Genomic DNA, 22646 nt, shown 5'->3' on the forward strand with positions numbered 1-22646 from the left:
GAGTTCAAGCCCCAGGACTGGCAAAAAAAAAAATACAACATTGATTCACGTAACAATGAGATGGACTTTAGGAAATACAGTTCAACCATATTAATATCCTATGCATGTGTTTATGAGATTTTCCATTTTGTATATTTTCTCTCAGAATAATTTTCCTAAATTCTGGATCCAATTGTCAAAAGAAAATATGTCTCAGCTGGGTGCTGGGTGGCTAATCCTACCTACTTAGGAGGCTGAGAACTAAGAATCACATTTCAAAGCCAGTGGGGGGAGGGAAGTCCAAGAGACTTTGATCTCCAATTAATCACCAGAAAAGCTGGAAATAGAGTGGTTGATCGAGTGGTAGAGTTCCAGCCTTGAGAGAGAAAATACTAGGCCCTGAGTTCAAGCCCCTGTACTGTCACTTAAATAAATGTTGAAAATTTAAAAATCAGATAAAAGTAGTAAATAAAACTGAGTAGGACAGGAGTTATACAGTAGGTACATAGCAAGTACTCTGTTAAAATAACAAGTGCAAAATTAAAAAAAAAAACACACTAATACCTTCTGTGCACTTTATCACTGCAATGAGAATAGCTGGTCGTTTCTCCTGGCTGACTTTACTGCATTACATGTTGAATGATGGTGTCCTACATAGGGAAGGAAGGACAGGAAAGAAAGTACAATGACCAGAGACAGAACTAAAGACATCAGAACCATAAGAGGTCTTCGAGGTAATTTGTTTCCACACCATACAGTTACAAGGAAGCAAATGAAACCCCAAGAAATATAACTAAGTTGACTCCAAATCACATAAAAAATAGTGATAGATCCAGAATTGAAGCCCAATATAAACACTGATCTTTCTTAATCACATAGACACAAGGATTGTTAATATTGTGTGAGGTTATGGTGTTTTTTTTAATCTTCCTCTACAATTTCCAAAATTTTTCTTTCTTTTTTTAACATTTTTTTACTTTATTACATCTGGAATTTTCTTTGTTATAGGATGTAATATTTGGATTTAACTTAGTGATTTTTTTCCCAAATAATTTTCCAAGTGACTTGGCACCATTCATCCTTTTCCAATTGATTGATAATGTCATCTTTACTGCACTCTAAATTATTTACACAAAGGTCAATATCTCAGTTCACTTTTCTATTCCATTGATATCCCTGTGAATTTTTCTATAATAGAGGACTATTATAATTACTATAATCTTATCATATGCTTTAGTGAGTGGTAGGGAAAGTTCACTTTCATTTGTCTTCCTTAGGAAAAAAAAGAAGCCTTTTACACATTTATTCTTCTGGATGATAAACATTGGCAGGTTGACAATAATTAATATTCCACTCAAACCAAATAACACCCATAAGAATTTCCATTAGTATTACATTAGATACAAAGTTTAATGTGGAAGGAACTGCTGTAGTTATTATAAACCTTTTTTTCCATGTCAGGAATAGGTTACAATTTTCCATTTATTTAGTTCATAGATGTCATTCACTAAAGTTTTGGAGTTTTGTTCATGCAGATCCTATACATTTCATGCGATGATTTGAGAGAAAGGAGGAGGAAGAGGAGAAGGAGGGGAGGAAAGGGAAGGGGAAATGAAAGGAAGGAAAAGGGTAAGGGAAGAGAATGGGGAGGGGAGGAGTTAGGGTAGGGGAAGGGGAGAGAGGACAGTGGAGGAGAAGAGGCGGGAAGGGAAGAGAGTAGAAGACAAATGAGGAAGGGAAGGAGAGAGGTGGGAGGGAAAGAAGGAAGAATGGAATGGGAGGGTGGGAGAGGTAGAGGGGGAGGGAGAAAGGGAGGAAGGGAGGGAAAGAAGGATGACAGGAAGGAAGAAGGGAAGGAAGGAAGGATATACACATGGGAAACTAATTTACTAAAATGTTTATAATTATTTCAAGATAGATCACTTTAATTTGTTTACCTCCTATCTAATTGTCTTCAATAAGAACACGAAAGGATATCATAACCTGAAAACTGAGGATGAGGTGGACAAAACCTCATGCTCCTGCGCTTACTTCCTGGCCTCTGTGCTCAATCCCCACAACTGAGTTCTAGGATTAATACTAAGGGAAGTTGAAAATAGGGCTGGAAGTTGGGGCTGAGGCCTAATGAGATGAGACCCTCCCTAACCCTTACTTCTTCCTCTTCAAACATTGCTTGATTTCATTCAATTAAGTCAATCGTTTATTAAGCACCTCCAATGCATAAGCATTTTGCAAAGTACTATAGGGAATATAAACATGAAAAGAAATGTCTCAAGAAGTCTAGCAAGGGGAAAAGATACAAAATCCTCTTTCCAGTCAAGGTGTCACTGCAAAGGCAGTAAAGCATGCCATGATGATCTAAGCAAGGGAAAATTATTTCTACCTGAAGAGATCCGAGAAGACATTTTTAATGGCTCCAAAGTGAAATATTCTTTTGGTTATCAAATGAAGTACATGGTATTTTATTACTGAAGTTAACCTAACATGGCTTAACTCAATTATACAGATCCTGACTAAGTTATTAATCAATGCACCCAAACCAATAGAAAATTTATATTGGTCCTGGCCATGCTGGGTGCTATGCTTGACAGTAGATATGGTCCTTCTCCTCAAAAGGGCTTACAATCTAGGTAGGAAAGTTCCCATTTTAAAAGTATTAGCGTCTCTTATTTTAGGCTTTGAGTGACTTTTGTCTATTCCAGACCACAGCAGAGCAATCTCTACATCTAATTCCTCTGCCACTTAAACAACAAATTCTTCACTGGATGCCTAATAGATCCCTCCAACTGAAGTCAAAATCACCATCCTCTACCAAACACCTGTGACTCTCTCCCTGAAATTAGCTATTTGAGAATCTGAAACAGGAGGATATTGGTTTGAGGCAGAGGCTAAAACAGACAAAAAAGTTCATAAGATGCCTCCTTTACACACAGCTGGTAAGGTGGCATGCACCTATTCCCATGAAGAAAAGTCCGAGGCACAAAGAAAGGAAGTTGGGCCTGATGGCACATGCCTGATATTCCAAACAATGACCCATAAATCTAAAATAGACAAACTAGTGGGTACTGGTGGCTCACACCTATAATCCTAGCTGCTCAGGAAGCTGAGATTTGAGGATTTACAGTTCAAAGCCAGCATATATAGGAAAGTCCCTGAGACTCTTATCTCCACCTAACCAGCAGAAAACCTGTAGTGGAGCTGTGACTCAAAGTGGTAGAGCACTAGCCTTGAGGAAAAGTGCTCAGAACACTGCCCAGGCCTTGAGTTCAAGCCCCACTACTGACCAAAGAATATATAAATAAAAGGCAGATCATGGACCAGAAGTGCACTTGGTGTAAGAAATGAGACTCTGTTTCAAAATAATCAACATAAAAAGGGGCTGGAGGCATGGAGCTTAGCAATAGAGCCCCTGCTTATCCCCTGAGATTCAAACATCAGTATCCCACAAAACAGCAACAAAATCTAATTAACTAAATAAAACAAATAAATGACAATCCTCAGAGCTACTTGGGAAGCAATACAGAATAAGTGAGAGGGCTACTTTGGAAGTCAGGCTGGTTGAGTTTGAAATCTGATCCTTCTTTGACTTTGGGCAAGTTTCATTTAACTGCTTTTGCCTCAGTTTCCCAAATATGAAAGTGTAGAAGTACTTAACTCAAGAGATCAACTCTGTATAAAGGGTGCTTAAACCCCAGGCCCAATCCACAAGAAGCCTTTAGGAATGCTGGCTATTGCTTAACACTTAGGCAATGTTCCCTGAGCTTCAGTTTACAACACAGCCTGGAGCAAAAGCACAGCCAGGTGTCTTGGTATTTAAGTTTAGAAAGTGGAGGATGTTGAAGGAAATTATCTTCTGTCCTATTAAAGTCTAGGTTCTATACTTTGAAAATGTAGGTAAAATAAATACTAAATCCACATCAGTAGAATAGTCAAAAGCTATTTCTTTAGGGCTTCAATTTCACAATAAGAGCGTTATAGTTTTGAAAATCACTTGCTGAAAACGTTCACTGCCAAAGTATGGCCATATTAAAGTAAACCAGCATTAGGTATGAGGGGAGAGACAGAAACTAGAATCTTTCTTGTAGTCTCCTGGGTTGCTATTTTTATTTTACAAATTCTCTTGAGAACCTTCTATAAGGATTGGTCTAACCTTAAGTTAGGAATGGGATAGGGAATTTTAGAACTCAAAAAAGTGTTAAGAACAATCTTAAAGTGATCAGTCCCCAGGTGAGCTCATGGGAGGTCTAAGTACATCTAAATCTGACCACTATATATATACATAAAGGCCTCTTGTCAGCCTGACAGGGAGAAAGAAGAATTCTTTTTCTATAAGTGATGCTATGATCTGGGACTTCAAAATATGGAAAGCTAAGAGAAGCACAATTTATCTTTTTTCTTTTCTTTTTTGTGGGTCATAGGGCTTGAACTTAGCCGTGGCGCTGTCCCTGAGCTCTTCAGCTCAAGGTTACCTGCCTACCTTTGGACCAAGCCCTACTTCTCATTTTCTAGAAGTTAGTAAGAGATAAGAGTCTCAGATCTTTTTGAGCCTGGGCTGGCTTTGAACCTTGATCCTCACATCTCAGCCTTCTGAGTAGCTAGGGTTACAGATGTGAGCCACCGCTCCTGGCTAGAAGCACAATTTATTACTATAAGAAAAAAAATCCATAATACTACTTCTCCTATGGACTGCTTTCCTCTTAGCTCCCTCCCTCTCCCTTCCTTCCTCCCTCCTTCCTCCTTCTCTCTCCCTCTCTTTCTTCTTCCACGCCCCCCCCAATCCGGTGCTGGTACTGAGGCTTGAACTCAGTGCTTTGCCCCCCACTTTGGCTTTTTCACTTGTGATTGGTGCTCTACCACTTGAGCCACACTTCCACTTCCAGCTTTGAAGCCAACCCAGGCAATAAGTCCATGAGATTCTTATCAACAAGTAGCCAGCAAAAAGCTGAAAGTAGAGGTATAGTTCAAGTGGTGGAGTGCCAGCCTTCAGTGGAAAAGCTAAGGAAGTGTCTAGACGCTGAGTACAGGCACTAGTACTGGCACACACATACACAAAAACCAAAACCCATCAGGGTGCAGTGGCTCACGCCTGTAAACCTAGCTACTCAGGAGGCTGAGATCTGAGGATGGTGGTTCAAAGCCAGTCCAGGCACTCAAAGTCCGTGAGACTCTTATCTCCAAGTAACTACCAGAAAGCCAGAAGTGGTGCTGTGGCTCACGGGGTAGGGTGGTAACCTTGAGCTGAAGAGCTCAGGGACAGCATCCAGACAGAGAGTTCAAATCCCAGTACTGACCAAAAAAAAAATCAAAACCCATGCCACACGGTTTCTAAAATTATCTCAACTAATTTTAAGCCAGGAGATTTTCAGAAAAAGGAAAAAAAAAAGTAAACATGATCTTATAGTTGCAAAGGGCTGGAGCTGAGGTAGTTGCATCCTGTAGGGCAGGAAAAAGAGAGGAAGAGAGGAAGGAAAGCAAGGAAGGAGGAAACGCTAGGCATTTTCTAAAGGTATTTATCGCTTGCAAGCAGGAAAAAGCCAGAAAACAGAAAATGCCTATCACATGAACACCACTTTTCATTCCCACTGAATATGAAGAAGTAATAATTTGAAAAACATGATATGGCAGAAGCACTAGTCTCGTGGGTAGTATAAGCAGATTGAGACTAAGTGGGATGGTGAGAGGTGAGATAAGGAGGGGTTTATAGTGACCAGTGCTGAGATCAGAAGTTAGCACTGGGGGGAGGGGGGGTAAGAAAGAGGACAGAAATTGGTTGTCAGTGAACTACTTCTAGCCTCTATCCAGCTTTCTTGTCATGGCCAGTCTTACTCCAACAAGTCCTGCTTTGGTTAACGTTATTGGAGGTGGTGAAATGTGAGAGTTTCGGATATGGATCCCATTGTGGACACGCAGTATTAGGGCAGAAAGAAGGAAGGAAATCCAAGCCATAGACTGGATGATGTGTAGAGGAGAGGCAGAAAGAGACAGGAAATGGTCAGGGAGAGGTACTGCCTGAGGATCTCTAATTAGGCAATTTTGTGCACATTTAGCAAGTTCTGGAGATAATGTGGTTCAGAAAAGTACTATTGCTGTATAGCCAAAGGGAGAGGAAATAAAGTGTAATAATCAATGAGGACATCAAAGGAGGTAGAATTGTTTGGGAGAATTCTAAAGATGCCCTTCAGTTAGAGCAGCCAGAGCCGTGATCTAATTTCATATATGTGCCTGAAGCCTTTCCTTTTATGATCGGGACTGTGATCATACAATTAGATTTCAGTGGTTTATCCAAAGCCACCCATCAATTAGCCCAACTCCATCTTTTGATTCATCCTAAAATGATTAAGTAAATGTTTGAGCCACCTTCTCTGACTCTCTCTACCTATGCTGCACAGCTCGTAGGGTAACACCCGTGAGTCCCCCCCTAAAGCCCTATCTTGTGGGTGGCGGGGGATGCACTTACAATCATCAACTCCCCAGATCATCCCTAGCTTCCTTGAAATACTAATATATCTACAAGCACCAAACAAACATTGAGCTGAAAGTCACACACAACCAGGGACGTGCCCGTGGAGATGTCTGTAAATGAGCCAATTTACCTTTTTAGAATAGAAATAAGGGATCTTTAAGTGATATACTTAGGCTAACTTGGTTCAGCAGTGGTAGAAAACAAAACTAAAACCCAGGTCCTTGAACTCTTGGTCTTTGGCTGTTTCTATTAAAGTATTTACACCCTCTAAGTTGCTGGTGGTTTTGTCTATAATCCTAACGATACAGGAGGCTGAGATCTGAGGATACAGTTCAAAGCCAATCTGGGCAAGAAAGTGTATGAGATTCTTATCCCCAGTTAACCACCCAAAAAGCCAAAAGTGGAGGGGCCAGGAGTTTGGCCTAGCGGTAGAATGCTTACCTAGCATGCACAAAGACCCGAGTTCAATTCCCTGGTACCACATACATAGAAAAAGTTGGAAGTGGTACTGTGGCTCAAGTGGTAGAGCTCTAGTCTTGAGAAAGTCCAAGGTCAGTGCTCAGGCCCTGAGTTCAAGCCAGGACTGGCAAAAAATTTAAAAAGCTGAAAGTTCAACTGGCAATGTGTCAACCTTCTTGAATATAAAAGAGCTGAGGGACAGAATCCTGGCTCTGAACTCAAGCCTCAGTGCTAGCATGGGGAGGGAGTTGGACAGGAGAGAGGGAGAGAGAAACATTATATTATATTATATATGTAGTACTTGGGGGTCACATTTTCTCAAGTTGATGGCCTGAGCAATCACTTCCAAATAAAAATATCTTCTAGGGGCTGGGAGTTTGGCCTAGTGGTTAAAGTGCTTGCCTAGCATGCAAGAAGACCCGGGTTCAATTCCTCGGTACCACATACATAGAAAAAAGCCGGAAGTGGTGCTGAGGCTCAAGTGGTAGAGCTCTAGCCTTGAGAAAGTCCAAGGACAGTGCTCAGGCCCTGAGCTCAAGCCCAGGACTGGCAAATAAATAAATAAATAAATAAATAAATAAAAGTAAAAATATCTTCTAGGTTTGCATTACACATTTGGTTTCAGAGGCTACATTTTAAAGAAAGTGTATGGTGAATCACTCTAATCTGTGGTACTTACTTCTATTCTGCTACAGAGGTGTTTGGGTTTTTTTTTTAAAAGGTTAGAAATGTACACTTGAACTCAAGTACAGTTTAAAGAACAATAGGCAAGAAAACAGCCATTGTATTACTCATCTCAAGTACCTCTTAGTAGGTAATTAACCTGGGCCATGTTAGAAACATTTCTATTAGGCCCATTTCTCTTGTGGATAATGATAATGATACTGTGCAACCTGCCATAGTGGTTTTTTTTTTTTTTTTTTTTTTGCTTCATTTTAAATGGAAGACTTACTATAATATTGCAAGCACTAGTGCTTTTGTGGCTGGTCACTTTTCTTCCTGGTGAAAGCAACAGTAAATAGTTAAAGACATGAAACTTCTATTTTGTTGTATAACAGAACAATTATAAAAATCTAGGATTTTTGGCAGTCCACATATAACCACATTTTGGTATGTTTTCTGTGCCATCAACTAAGAAACAGTGATTTTTTTTTACATGCTAAATACAGCCATTTCTAAGATCTTTCTTTGATAGATCTTTTGTATGCTTGTGTGAAATAATGCTATCTGTGCTTCTTTTTATCTCGATCTCTCTTTTTGCCAGTCCTGGGTCTTGAACACTGGGCTTGGGCACTGTTTCTGAGCTTCTTTTGCTCAAGGTGAGTGCTCTACGACTTGAGACATAGCACCCACTTCTGGCTTTTTGAGTAGTTTATACAAGACAAGAGTCTCACAGTGTTTCCTGCCTGGGCTGGCTTTGAACCACAGTCCTTAGATCTCAGCCTCCTAAATAGCTAGGATTACAGTTGTAAGCCACCAGTGCCTGGCTGATCTATTTTTTTTTTTTTGTCAGTTGTGGGACTTGAATTCTGGGCCTGGGCATTGTCCCTGAGCTATTCAGCTCAAGGCTACCACCCTATCCCTTGAGCCACAGGGCTACTTCTGGTTTTCTGATGGTTAATTGGAGGTAAGAGTCTCACAGACTTTAGGGCCCAGGCTGGCTTTGAACCATGATCTTCAGATCTCAGCCTCCTCAGTAGCTAAGATTACAGGTGTGAACCACAATTCCCAGCTGCTTCTATTTTTATTTATTTATTTATTTGTTTGTTTGTTTGTTTGCCAGTCCTAGGCTTGGGCTTGGGGCTTGAGCACTGTCCTTGAGTTTTCTCAAGACTAGAGCTCTACCACTTGAGCCACAGCACCACTTCTGGTTTTTTTCTAATGTATGTGTTACTGAGGAATCCAATTTGGGTCTTTGTGCATGCTAGGCAAACGTTGTACCACTAAGCCAAATTCTTGGCCCCTTTTATTTTTTATATATAAAATTTGACAGAATATGATTATAAATTCTAACCAAGTACCAGTGGTTTATGCTTGTAATAGTAGCTACTCAAGAAACTGGTTCAAACTTAGTATGGGCAAGAAAGTCTGTGAATCTCTTATCCTCAATTAACCAGCAAGAGTCTCAAGAAGAGGTGTGGCTTGGGTGATTAAAGTATCAGCATTGAGTGAGAAAAGCTAAGAGACCAGTGCCCTGAGTTCAAACACAAACACAAGAATAGGGAAACAATAGTACAATACATGATGATTACCAATGTAATATTTTTCAGGGCACATCTTTGCCCCCAAATCTTTGCTACATGCCTCATTTAAGTTTCTAATGCCACCCATGAGTCACTCTCTTCTAAGGATATTTTACCTATGGAATGGAGGCTTATGTTAACATGTCTTCCATCTGGTTAGAGTTCTATTCAGGCAGAGTGATACAGCATCACCAAACAAAGTACAGAAACATGCTTCGAATTCAACATAGGGTTGCTTTAGGAATGCACATGGGATTTTAGCCCAAAAGCTCAAGAACCATAATGCTTGAAAGAAGTTAGAAAACATATTGCACCTAAATTAGGGTGGGGGAGGAGGACAGGGAAGGACAGAGGCCATTGCAAGGGCTTGACCAGTCTTTTTGCTCAAGACTAGCACTCCATCACTTATGCCACAGCCCCATTCTGGGTTTTTACTAGCTAACTGGAGAGAACCTCAGCTCTCAGCCTCCTGAATAGCAAGGATTACAAGTGTGAGCCACTGGTGTCTGGTGACAACTAGATGATGAATATTAATGAAGAGATGTTTTCAATTTCTTCTCACTCTTGGAGCAGAGGGCTTTTGTGAGCGCTCCATACAGTGGCCAATGTCAAGTCCTTTTCTTCAGCTACAATATACAAGAGCAATACATCTGCTCCCCTCATCCCCCTCCTCACCCACCACCACCCAGATACCATGATAGAATACATTTTAGGGGCCATGAATCTGGAAGGTTCTGTAGAGCCATTGTGCTTTCGAAAACTCCCTGGACAAAAGCAGAGAAGGCTGGCTGGGCTGGATAGATGCAGGGGTGCTGTGTGCCATCTCAGACCTTGGATAATGACTATGTGTCATAAATAGGATGTGGCATTTCAGAATGTCTTTAAAGCTATTTCCTTTTGTTCAACTAATTTAATTTACCAAATGCTCCTGGGAAAAGGGGGAGGGAACCAAGATGCTGACTCCACATTTCCTGAGGAGGAAAAAAAAAAAAATCAACATTTTCTTTTGAAAGAGCACTCCAGGAAATTACATCTGATCGTTGTCTGCTGCCTCTCTCCAACTCTACCTCTGTCAAAATCCTGCCCCGGCAGGTGTGCGAAAGAATAGACACAGAACTTGGGTGAATACCCACATCTGTTTTTGGAAAAAGGGAACAGAAGCAGCACAGAAGGAAGTAACAGAGATAATTGCTGGCTTGAACTACAATACATTTTACTTGTGGGCAGAGGGCCAGCTTACAGCAGGCGGAATATGCAGGCCTATCTTATTGGAATTCAAGGGTGGGCCTCCCGTTCCTGTCCGGAGACAGCTGTAAACCAGCAGCCCATAGCATCCCAATCAGGCCCTGAGTTTTGTCAAGGAATGCTGATATGTACAGAAGCAGCTTTGTCTGCCTCCATTGCACCCCTGCCTAGTGAGATGACAGTCAATCTCGGATTCCAGATGACAAGGACTGGATAAAAACTTAAAACAAATGGCGACCTTTCAAAAGATTAATTTGTTTACCAACACAGTGTTCCTTCTTTGTCATCTGAGATGGGGGAGGGAGAGTGACCTTCACTTTTCCCACAGCTAGAGGATGCTGACTAGAGTCATCTGTTAAGTTAACTCCATCTCAGCAATTATTCCCTTTTTTATTTTTAGTGACAAGAGGCTTTATTAATTCACTCTGCTTCTTGTTATGGTTTATAAATGCAACAAGCTCATTCTGAATTACTGCAGTGTAACATCAATTTGTTTAAATCTAATTCTGCTCCCGTTGCCAAATTATGTTGTGACTGTAATTGTGGCCATATGCATGGGCTTAAAACACAATCATGTTTTGAAGACGTCTCTCCCCTCCCCCCACCCTTCTCTTTACTTCTGGTGCTTCTTCTAATCATTTGACATTAACACAATTGCTTCCTTTCCCATTACTCCAGCATCTGAGAAATAATAGTGCTTTCTGTGAGAAGGATTAGTATGTTACACCCCAAGTGAAAGAGTAAAGAAGGAAAGCGTGATTTGTGAAGTGTGCTTGCTACCCAGCTAAGTTAGTGAAAAACAGTGCCATAACGTATGACTCATAAAACCTAGAAATCATCATAGTATTAAATTCAACCTCATGAATAAATAAAAGATTCTAAGTTTACATTGCATTATATATTTATTTATTTACTTGGAAAGTGGGACCAAAGAATGGTATAATTCTACAGTAACTCAGATCATGCCACAAAGAAAAATGTTTTTATGATTCTTTTCTAGGTCATAACAGAAGCAGAGTTATTTGTGCAGCGGTTCAAGCAATGTTTTCTTTGGCTATTTTGTTATGCATTCATAATCTTTCTTTTTAAATTCATGTGAACAATTTCTATGTTTCAAGCCTTTTAAGAAATGCTTTTTTATTAAAAATAATAATAGTAAATCAAAGTCAAATTTTCTGTAGATCTCTTAGAATTTCTGCATTGGGAAATCTTAAGTGGAACTCAATTGCTAATTGTTAACTGCACCTGAATTTTTGCTTGTCTCCTCATGCCTGCAAGCATGTTAGAAGGTCATTTGGGTTTTTTAAATGGACAGATTTAAGATATTTAGAAAATCATTAGTGAATTTTACTTTCATGGCTTCTTATGAATTGATCTTATCTAGCAGAGTCACATAAAATGACACTCTGAGAAATTGTCAATACCACTGTATGAGCTGGAAGTGGCTAGGGAGTATGTTTGTTACCAATACACAAACTCTCCCTCAGCTGCTGGTCAGGGTGATGAACTTGATCATCAGATAGAGAAAATACCACCAGAATCAGAGAGCTCACCCTGTCTCTTGGATATGTATCTGAATTTGCTAGGCTAAAAATGCCTACGATTATTTACAGGGTTTTTGACAAGTTTTCTAAGAACTGAGGAAATGCTTAGCCCTCGGCAGCCAGATAACACTAATCCCCTTTGAGCATTTAGAGACCATTTAAAAGACGATTTGCCTCAATGCTGTTTTCCTAATTAACTATATATCACCACACTGGACACATTGCTTCAGTCCACATAAGTGCTTTACAAAAGTATTTTTGTAAGTGGTAAATCACAGTTGTATTTACTTCCAAATGCTCTACAAGATTGTTTTAAAATCAAATACCCCAACACTTGCCTCAAAGGACTTGTTTAACGAGGCTTCCGTTTCATAAATCCAAAATGAAAACACTCTTATTGTCACATGTATGGATTAACAAATAATGATAAAAACCAACTCTATGATTGGTGGGAAAGAAGTCTAAGCAAAATACACTCATATTTTATGCTCAGGTAGGGACTCCTCCTTGGGGCCTCTCTCCAGATAGAGAGTCTCACTACTTTCTTTCATGATTTTCCCCTCGCTTTTAACTAAACTTTGTTAATGTTAAAATAAAAATAACATAAAAATAAATGAATGGATAATTGGACAAATAAAATGAAGCATACAGTGTGGATTTTTAGTGAGTTGATTTGTTTCAAAAAGTATTTATTATAATAAAGATAAATGGATATGTTTCTATATGTCATACATGGCAAAGTACCTACTCAGTCCTCTTTGTTTAAAATACCAGAGTACAATATCCACAATACTCATTCTATTTGGAAATTATTTAAATATATATTCTATATAGATAAACAGATATGTAGATATTGATATCCCTATTTATCTATCTACCAAATCTAAGATTCTGCCCTGAATTTTGGGTATAATTTTGAGTTCCTTATTTAACTCTAAATCATACCTTGATCATAAGCAAACATGATTTTTACTACCTCTTGAGGTAAGTGTTTAAAGACTCCAATACTCATCAAGAAAAGTTTTCAGGAAATATAGCAGTTGCCCAGGGCTGCAAAGCCCTGGCACTGTATCAGCTAAGTCAATATTAATTTCTAAATCAAGGAGAAAACCAATCACAACAAAAGAGAAATCTGCTTCTGTCTATATAGCCAGAGAAATATTTTTATTTCAAAGGCTTTGGGGCTCATGGGAAACAGATAAAAACTCACTCGCATTATTCACATGGACATTTTAAATAAAGTTTCAGCAAGAATAAAAAGATCTAACTTTCTGGCTATTTCTTAGGCTATGAATGTATTGCTATGATAAAATACTGCTACTATAAACCTGCTAGAATTATATAAAACACATATAAGGAAAAATATATTTTTAGGTTACAAGAATGGAATAAAGGAGGTGAAACTCTCTACGGGAGAAAATGGGAAGATCAATCTGAAATAATTAGGCAAGTTAGAAATGGCCTTTAGATTTAATCCTAAAGCTCATTTGACTTTTAGTGTTAATTTCATTACAGTAGACACATGCTTTTGAGAGATGCCACAGATGATAAGTGTATTTTTAAATGTATAGATTGCACCTTGCTTATCATTTTAATGCTGAAATGATCTCAAAGTATTTCTCCTTTTAAATGAAGCACTGCTGTGAAGAAAACCTCACAATGCACAGAGTCTTTGCTTCGGGACAATTTAACAACAAGCCAGTGTCAAAAGCCCTTAAATACCCTGAGATCCTGGTCACACAAATCCATATTTGATTACTTTCCCTCGTATTATTTTCCTGACATAAAAGACTGCTCTCTGCTTCCTTCCAATTGAGAATAATATTCTTAAACATTTGCTTATTATTTAGTATCCACCATTTAAAGTGGTGGATACACTATTCTGCTGTTTCTTTGGGTTTTTCTAACCTCCTATAACCAAGATACAGAATATTTAAGATGTCTCTACTCATTCTTTTTTCTTGTTGCTATTTCCTTTATAAAAATTGTAGCCTTAGATTATTTATATATTCTGTATCATATTTATTTTAATATATTCTATATCTCAGGATCTACAATATTTAAAATGCCTCTACTCACTCATTTTTGTTTCTTCTCTGTAAAATTATTTCCCTCTCTGTAAAAATTACAGCTCTAGATGATTTAGAATTATCAACCAAAAATAGAGAAATCTGAATGAGCTACCAATAGAGTTTTGAAAAAAAATGTTTACATTTTTTTCACCATTACTAATTATAGACAGAATGAAAACCACTCCATTTCATTAAAAAAAATTCCAAGGACAAAGGATCACAGCCTTATAATCTACATTCCCTCTTCTACTACTAAGGAAATGACTTTTAATTCTGAAAAAAAAAATTAAGACCTCATTTAAACAACTGATTACTTACACAGACTTTTCTCTTGTTAATACGTGGCAAACTGACTCCATAGTTTGCATTCACGGCAGCTCTGTGGTAGATGTTTTCAGGATTCTTCATGATTTTCATATTCAAGCCTATCTTTCTCTGAAACAAAGAAACGATGAAACTTTCATGCCAGAGGAACAGAAATGCTTTCTAACCCTTTGTCTCCTCATAAGAACATAAAGTTCTTTGAAAATAATGATTTTTAATTCTCACTAGAAAAAAAAATTTATTTGGATCTTTTAGGTTACTAATCAGTTCTTTAAGAAAGGGAACTTTCTGTCAATTTTCCCCTATGTACCCTATTGCATCCACAGATAAATGTTCAAGCATCACTTATTTTCCCAAAAATAATCCTAGAAGCCAACAAAGGTGGGCAAAGAAGAATAATACCTGATCTCCACTTATTTTTTAGCTTTCCAGGTCAAAGACCTTGTCTATGAAATCTATACTCCAACTACACAGGTAGAGGGCTCCCTCGGTCTGTTAATGTGGCCACTTCTCAGGGAAATTTAACAGGTAAATCTCAGTCTGGACCTGATATATTTATCATAACAAATTTATTTACTCCTTTGTAGAGAATTATGCCAGCTGCAAAAATAATTTGTATTCTTCTTAGAAACAAAAATAAAGGAAACGCCCTCAAAAATAACTTGTAATTTTTAATTTATTTTTTTTTACAGAGGAGTTTTAATTCAACGTATCAATTTATGAATATAATGCATCTTTCTTTTTAGGAGATTGGTCTATACTTTTATCGCCTATTTAAATACAGACTAAGAAATACAGATGCAGAAAAAATGGACTGCTTTTTAATTTAGTTGTAATAAAATTCATTTATGTGAGTTCAGTGTTTAACACAAAGAAACAAATATACTGGTATGACTGCTTTGTGTGTTTCAAACACATGGGTGCAACACACTACAGGTTGAACTGAGGGCCTGGGCATTGTTCTTCAAGGTTGGTGCTCTACTACTTAAGCCACAGATCTACTTCTAACTTTTGTTGGCTAATTGTAGATAAGTGTCTCATAGATTTTCCTGCCCAGGCTGGTTTTGAATCACAAATCCTCAGCCTGCTGAACAGCTAAGATTACAGACATGAGCCACCAGCTCCTGAATGTACATACAACCTTTCATGACTTATGTCGCTCTTCCTTCTATTTTTAAATAGTGTTTTAATAACTGAATCTCCAAATACCTGCTCTCAACTGTCATCTTTCTTCAGCTAAGAAGAAAGGAAGGGACACAAGTTGCAAACAAAACGAGTCTGGTAACATTCTCCTTGAGGAACCTACAATGAGTTAGAGGTAATGTAGTTCCTACTTACTAAGGGTTTCTTATGGAGGCTGAACCACACTTACAGATAGCACTATTTCAGCCCCTTTTGCAGGGAAGTGGAGTGCCTCTTTTTATTGAAATGAATACCTGAACATATTTTTTTCCTTCTTAATTAAACTCGCAGTATAATTTCTGTTCTACCAAGGATCAGGAAATTGTTAATATGTATTATATTGACTGGATGTGGTTTCTTTAATTAGGGATTTCTTTAATGCATATTCTGAATCATGTTGATGGTAATAGCTTCATTTATCATAGATCAGCTTTGTTAGAACTTTGTAATTCAGGGATCAGTGACTTGGTGATCTGGTACAGGGAGGAAATGATTCAAAGCAGAATCATTGTTAGAACTGGTATTCAAATTGGGTTGCTTCTGCCAATTTTTACCTTTCTGTGACACTGGCACATTTATTCTGCAAGTAGATCAGCACATCAATAGAAATCAAACAGAAACAATAGGTACCAATATTGATTCTTTATGGCTGACATATCTCAGACAATGAGAAAACTCCTTAAACAGTATTCACATCCTATTCACATATTTGCTAATTACTAACATCCTAATATATACATATGTATATCAAAATAATAATATATAATGCGTGTAGTTTAACTTCTCTTTGAGAATATATTGGGCTCATTCGTGGTGTAGTGCAATGGCAGAGTATTTACATAACCTGTGGGTTTAATGCTGGCATAGAAAACTACCCAAAAGCACTTACATTTAGACAGCATTAGCACATGAAATGTCTTCACTGACAGTCACCACCAAATAGATTCAGAACCTAATTTTGTCTTATGAGCTAGAAAGCCATTAGCAAGGATATTAAGAAAATACCTGCAAGAATATCCTGTATTATCAGGTCTGGCAATAAAGATATTTTTGTGTACATGTGCTGGTACTAGGGCTTGAACTCAGGACCTGGGTACTATCCTTTAGGTTTTGTTTTTTTTTTCTCAAGCCTGATGCTCTACCACTTGGGCTACAGCTCTACTTCTAGCTTTTGGTGGTTAATTGGTAATAAAGAGTCTGACAGACTTTTCTGCCCTTCTGGTCTTGAGCCATAATCCTCAGATCTCAGCTTCTTAAGTAGCTAGGATCACAGGCCTGAGCCATACAGGCCAGGCAATAAAGGTATTTTTTAAAAAACTTTTTTGTGTCGATCTTGGGACTTGAACTCTGGTCCTGGGCACTGTCCCTGAGCCCTTCAGCTCAAGGCTAGTGCTCTAACCCTTGAGCCACAGAGCCACTACAATAAAAGTATTTTTTAAGGAAAAAAACAATTATAGGTTTAAAAACCCCAAAGGAAATTGGTTATTTCATTAAGCAGAAAAGCATCCAATGGGAGATGATCTTTTTTTTAACCAGCAGTACGATAAATATCAGAAATAATTCCAGAAAATTTTCACACATTGGACAAGGAAAGACAGCCATCTATTTCATTTATCTGGAGAAACTGAACAATCTAAACTTTGTTTTCTCTTCTCTTGATAGTAATTACAAGCAGATATATCAAATGTGACTCTCATTTAGACTTTGGTTTGTAAGAACAAAAGTTATTATCAGAGCCAATTACTGTTTTACCTACATGGCTGCACAGAAGCAGGGAGCTCAATTTTCATCTCATCAGTGATTTTGTGGTATTTATTTTATTACTATGCCCACAAAGCCATATAAGAGAGAAATAGCTTATGCTATTAAAGCTAGGGTTGGAATATAAGAGACGGAGGTTTCTTTAGGAAGAAGTTCTGAATTAAAAACACTAGGCAGTATGTAATACCAGATCCCCAGACACCGACAGACCATAAAAACCACACACATCTGAGCAATAGCTCGAAAACAGAGTAATCAAAATTGAAATGCTTCACAAACAAAGTTACTAAGTTACAGGATTATCAGAATAGCATTATTCTCCATAGTATTTGCTACAAGGAATGTCTTTCAAAGTGGATATTGCTTAATATCATCTTCCCACTGATAAAAGATGTCTGCCATTAAATCTCAATCTCAGGTAAGAAAATAATTTAGTCGTCATTGTTGTCTGTAATGTAAGAACAATATACATCAAGTTGTAGCTCCATGTCATTTCTAACTTATAAACAGACTTCACAGGATTACCTGTGAGGTTCCATGGCTAATATATGTCTAGTGCATTATAAATTATAAAATACTATTCAAGGAACACTTGAAAGGGATAAAAATAATTGCAATGGCTTGAAATACTATAAATATAAAAATTACACCTTCTTAAAATTTCTCCTTCATTCAAAAACCTACTGATAAAACTGATAAAGTAATCTGAAAATTGACATGCAAAAGAATCAAGCATTTATCCTACTTTTCCTTAAAAATTTTATATGCATGCCAAAAGTACACTAAGGAAAAGTTCTTCAAAGCTAAAAGAAAGTCAGAATTCTAAAATCACTGCCTTACAATCCTTAATGAAATAATGTCTTTAAGTAAACAGCAGTAGTGGTTGCTAAGATCATGAGATATATTTTCTTTTTCTTTTTTGTGCCAATCCTGGGGCTTGAATTCAGGGCCTCAAGTCTTGCTTAGCTTTGTTTGCTCAAGGGTAGCACTTCCACTTGAGCCATGCTTCTAGTTTTGGCTTTTTGGTGGGTAATTGAAGCTAAGAGTTTCAGGGACCTTTCTGCCTGAGCTGGCTTTAAGCTGTGATCCTCAAACTGAGTCTTCTGAGTAGCTGGTGTGGCCCACCAGCATCTGGCTTCTCATTGTTTCACTTCATCTGCTGTGATGTTCTTTTCCATCCCAAACAGAAACCATGGGGCCAGTCAACCATGGACTGAAACCATGAGCCAGAGTACACCTTTCTCCTTTAAAACTGTTCTTGGGTATTTTCCATGAGAGTGAGAAAAGGAAACTGTTAGAAACACAGAGATTTAAAGTAGCAGACACAACATGCGGCAAATACCATGTGCCCCAACATGGCGCTTCTTGTTCTCCTAGTGCCTCAGGCTCCAGCTCAATTGCTGCTTCTTCCCATAGTCTTGTAAATTCCCACTCAAATACTTATTCTTCCCATAATGCTCTGAGTGACTGCTCAACCAATGAGAAGAGCCGGGTCATCCGTGCAATGAGCCCACAGCTGGGAGGAGATGCTGGGGGAGGATTCCTCTGGACTCCTCTTTGAGCATCCTGTCAAAATGGAGTAGAGTTCTCTACTTTCCTTTTACAGCTTTGCTTTCATTTTTAAATAAACTTAATGTTCACTTTAATAGTTGCCAAACTTTGGGCGGGGGGGGGGGGGTCCTAGGGGCTTGAATCAGGGCCTGGGTGCTGTCCCTGAGCTCTTTTGCTCAAGGCTAGTGCTCTACCACTTAAGTCACAGGGCACCACTTCCAGCTTTTTTTGTGATTAATTGGGGGGAAGAGTCTCATGGACTTTCCTGCCCTAGCTGGCCTCAAACAGTGATCCTCAGATCTCAGCCTCTGTAATAGCTAGGATTATAGGCATGAGCCACTGGCTCTTGCTTTTTTAATTTTCCTGCTTTTTATTCTTTCTGGATATAAAATTAATCTGTTTCCAAACCATCACTGCATGAGTTGTCACCAGTCCATCCTCTTCCATGAGCTCCTCCCTCTGAGCACTGATGGGAACATGTTTCCAACCTTTTTAATCCTGCAAGTTTCCCACAGTGGGCATGATCTAACCCTGTCTTTTCTAGTCTCCTCTCCTGCCACTTCCTCCTGACATTTCTAGGCTAAATGAGCACACTCCTGTCCCTGTGAGTGAGGCTGCTGTGTCATCTGGGGATGCCTTCTCTGCTCTTCACTCTTCTGGGCACACCTGTCCTGATGCCTGATTGCCATCAGGCACAACCTTCCCAAAGAGGCCTTGAAAACCCTCTCCACTTTTCAACTCCCCCACATTCATTCATTCACTGGTTCACTCAGTACTTAGAGTCTGCTAAGGGTAGGGGGAACAAGACAGCTCACATTCCTGAAGGAATGAAAGGGCTCAGCCAATAAACACACACACACACACACACACACACACACACACACACACACACACACACACAGCCATTAGTGCTTTAAGATAATGGGATAAGAATAATGGAGCCAGGCACCAAAGGCTCGTGTCTGTAATTCTAACAAACTGAGATTAGAAAATCCTAGTTCACAGCTAGACCAGGCAGGATAAATGGTGAGACTCATCTCTAACAAGCCACCAAAAAGCTGGAAGTAGAGCTGTGGTTCAAATGGTTGAGTGCCAGCCTTGAGCAAAAAAACTAAGGGATGGCACCCATGCCCTGAATTCAAGCCCCACTACTAGCATGGTGGGGGAAGGGGGGGGGAGAGGGAGAAAGAGAGGGAGGGTAGGGAGAAGAGACTGGGAAGAGGAGAGAGGAGGGAGAAGAGACTGGAGAGAGAGAGAGAGAGAGAGAGAGAGAGAGAGAGAGAGAGAGAGAGAGAGAGAGAGAGAGAGAGAGAGAGAGAGAGGACCAAGATGTGGGAATGACAGAGAAAAGGGGAGAGAGACAGAAACAGAGACAGATAGATAATTAATGACAGGGACCAACTGTAGAAGTATTAGCCTTAATATGTATTTTCCTTTAAAATACTGCAAACTAATATACTAGGAGTTTCCCCCTTTTAATCTCTACTAGTTGTTGTGAGATTGTGTAAATTTATATATGTTTGCAAATACATGGTTTGCAGGGGAAAAGTTTCTGAACTGCAGCTCAAATAAGTCCTGCTGAAGTTGTATTACTTAACATTTTATAAAGATGAAAAGAAACAAAAATAACTTCATTCTCCCTCATCTACTCATTGCAAGAAAACGTTTAACTGGTGAAACTTTATATCCTTTCTTCTTCCTCCTCCATTTCCCACTCATTGTCATCTTGTAATATTCAGAGAGCGTGTAGATTATTGATCTGAGTAGAGAAAGGCTTTCAGATCAGCATCAGTACACTCCTAACTTCTACTCAAAAATAGGTGGAGCTGTAAAGTGTTCTTAAAATACACCATTGCTAAAAGTGGGAAAGGGAAGGGAAGGAGGGAGGAGGGAGTGGACTCTCAGAGGAAGGGGGAAATGTTCCTGTCATTAAGACAGCAAGGAGACATAGAAGGTAAACGTAGACATACAAAGACTGGTAGAATTGGCCGTGGTAAGGAGCTTCACTGAATGCTGAATGAATGTTGTTTAAGTGAGACAGATTCTAGCCCTTTTGTGTATATATGAAATTCAGAGGCAGGTTGTTAAAGGGCTGGTTGGAGGTAGAAGGCATCTGATTTTTCTTTCTTGTCTTTCAATGTGAATGAAAGGAATTTGCTAGGTGCTAATGGCTCTCACCTGTAATCTAACTACTCAGGAGGATGAGGTCTAATAATTGAGATTCAAAGCCAGCCCAGGCAGAAAAGTTCCTGACTCTTAATCTCCCTTTAACTAACCAAACTCCAAAGTAGTGGTGTGGCTTCAGTGGTGGGACACCAGCCTTTAGCAGAAAAAGCTAATCAAGCTGGTGGGGATATGGACAGGAGGGATCACTACTACCCTGCTGGTGGGAGTGCAAACTCGTTCAAACTCTATGGAAAACAGTATGGTGTTTCCTCAAAAGACTAAACATAGAGCTCCCCTATGACCCAGCAATTCCACTACTTGGCATTTACCCAATCATCCAGAAACAAGGACATACTAAATCCACTAGCACAACGATGTTCACTGCAGCACTATTTACCATAGCAAAGATATGGAACCAACCCAGATGCCCCTCAGTTGATGAGTGGATCAACAAGATGTGGTATTTATACATAATGGAATTCTATGCTGCCGTCAGAAAGAACGACATCGCCCCATTTGTAAGGAAATGGAAAGACTCAGAAAAAAATCCTATTAAGTGAAGGAACATAGGCTCAATGGTTTCCCTCATTTGTTATAATTAGTATAAATCTTGGACTCTACTAGCACAGATTTACAATAGAGCAAAACCTAGATACATAAGACCATACAGGATGAGGCTAAATGAAAGGACCTCCAGAATATGGAAACAAGAGCCATATAATGTGCGATTTTTGTTGTCCCTTGGTTATCTCATATTGTTACAGCATTTTACCTTGTTATCTGATATATTGTATATGTTATGGGGTCAAGAGGAGGGGATTCCACAGCCCTCCAAGTGGGGATTCCACGTCCCACCAGAGTCCACCACACAGTGACAGTCTCATATAAAAAGGTGAATTTACTGGGGAAGCAGATGGTGAACTGACCGGCCAGGGACACAGTGCAGACTCGGGAGCTGACACTGTGACCCCGAGCGGCTCTCATGCTGGGTTTTTAAGGGCAAAACCCACACAGTCGAACCTGGCCACATAGGTGGCCAATGGGATAGTTACATACACAGAGGGACCATTGCCAGCTCTGGCCACATGCAGGTAGCCAATAGGGTTACAGCCCAGTGTTTGAATTTACCTATCACCTTAGTTGGAGTTGGTGCACAAATTGGGAGGGTCTCCACACAAAGCAGGCCCACCCCCACCCAAGCAGATATCCCTCCTCATGGGGGGTGGGGAAAAGGTCAAGGTTGCTCCTCCCTAGAAGGGCAAAGGTGGCTGGGCTGTACCAGATATCCCTCCTCATTGGGGGGGTGGGGAGGTCAAGGTGGCTGGGTTGTACCATTGTCGACCTTCCACAATGGGGTGGGGGAACTCTTAGGCATTCTGGATGGCACCAGTCCCTGCTCCCCTTAACACTCCCTGCTCCCCTTAACAGTATATATGCTTATTTAGTTATTTGAAATAGGATAGGGAAGGGGGGAAAGCAAAATGAGGGAAGGGGGTGGGGGGAGGAAATGGGGACAAAAACATGAGAAGGGATAGCAATGTTTGTGAAGTAATGCACCTTCTATCTGGGGAATATAATGTAACCACTCTATGAATTATAATAAAAATATATTAAAGAAAAAAAAGCTAATCAATGTTGTGGGACCCTAAGTTCAAAT

General features: G+C 39.3%; 1 protein-coding gene across 8 annotated transcripts in view; it reads right to left on the bottom strand.

Annotated features, from left to right (window-relative positions):
* The window catches only part of Iqch (IQ motif containing H), a 206450-nt gene that overhangs the window by 150744 nt on the left and 33060 nt on the right, over window positions 1-22646 (bottom strand). For 7 of the 8 annotated variants that reach the window (XM_090358132.1, XM_090358133.1, XM_090358129.1 and 4 more), the window contains one exon: window positions 14324-14440. The exons of the other annotated variant lie outside the window; for it this stretch is intronic. In XM_090358132.1, coding sequence (XP_090214258.1) covers window positions 14324-14440 — 117 coding nt within the window. The remainder of the gene's footprint in view (window positions 1-14323; window positions 14441-22646) is intronic. 8 annotated transcript variants of the gene reach the window in all.

Source organism: Megascapheus bottae, chromosome 25 (genome assembly GCF_031878675.1).
Source record: "Megascapheus bottae isolate mThoBot1 chromosome 25, mThoBot2.hap1, whole genome shotgun sequence".
NCBI lineage: Eukaryota > Metazoa > Chordata > Mammalia > Rodentia > Geomyidae > Megascapheus > Megascapheus bottae.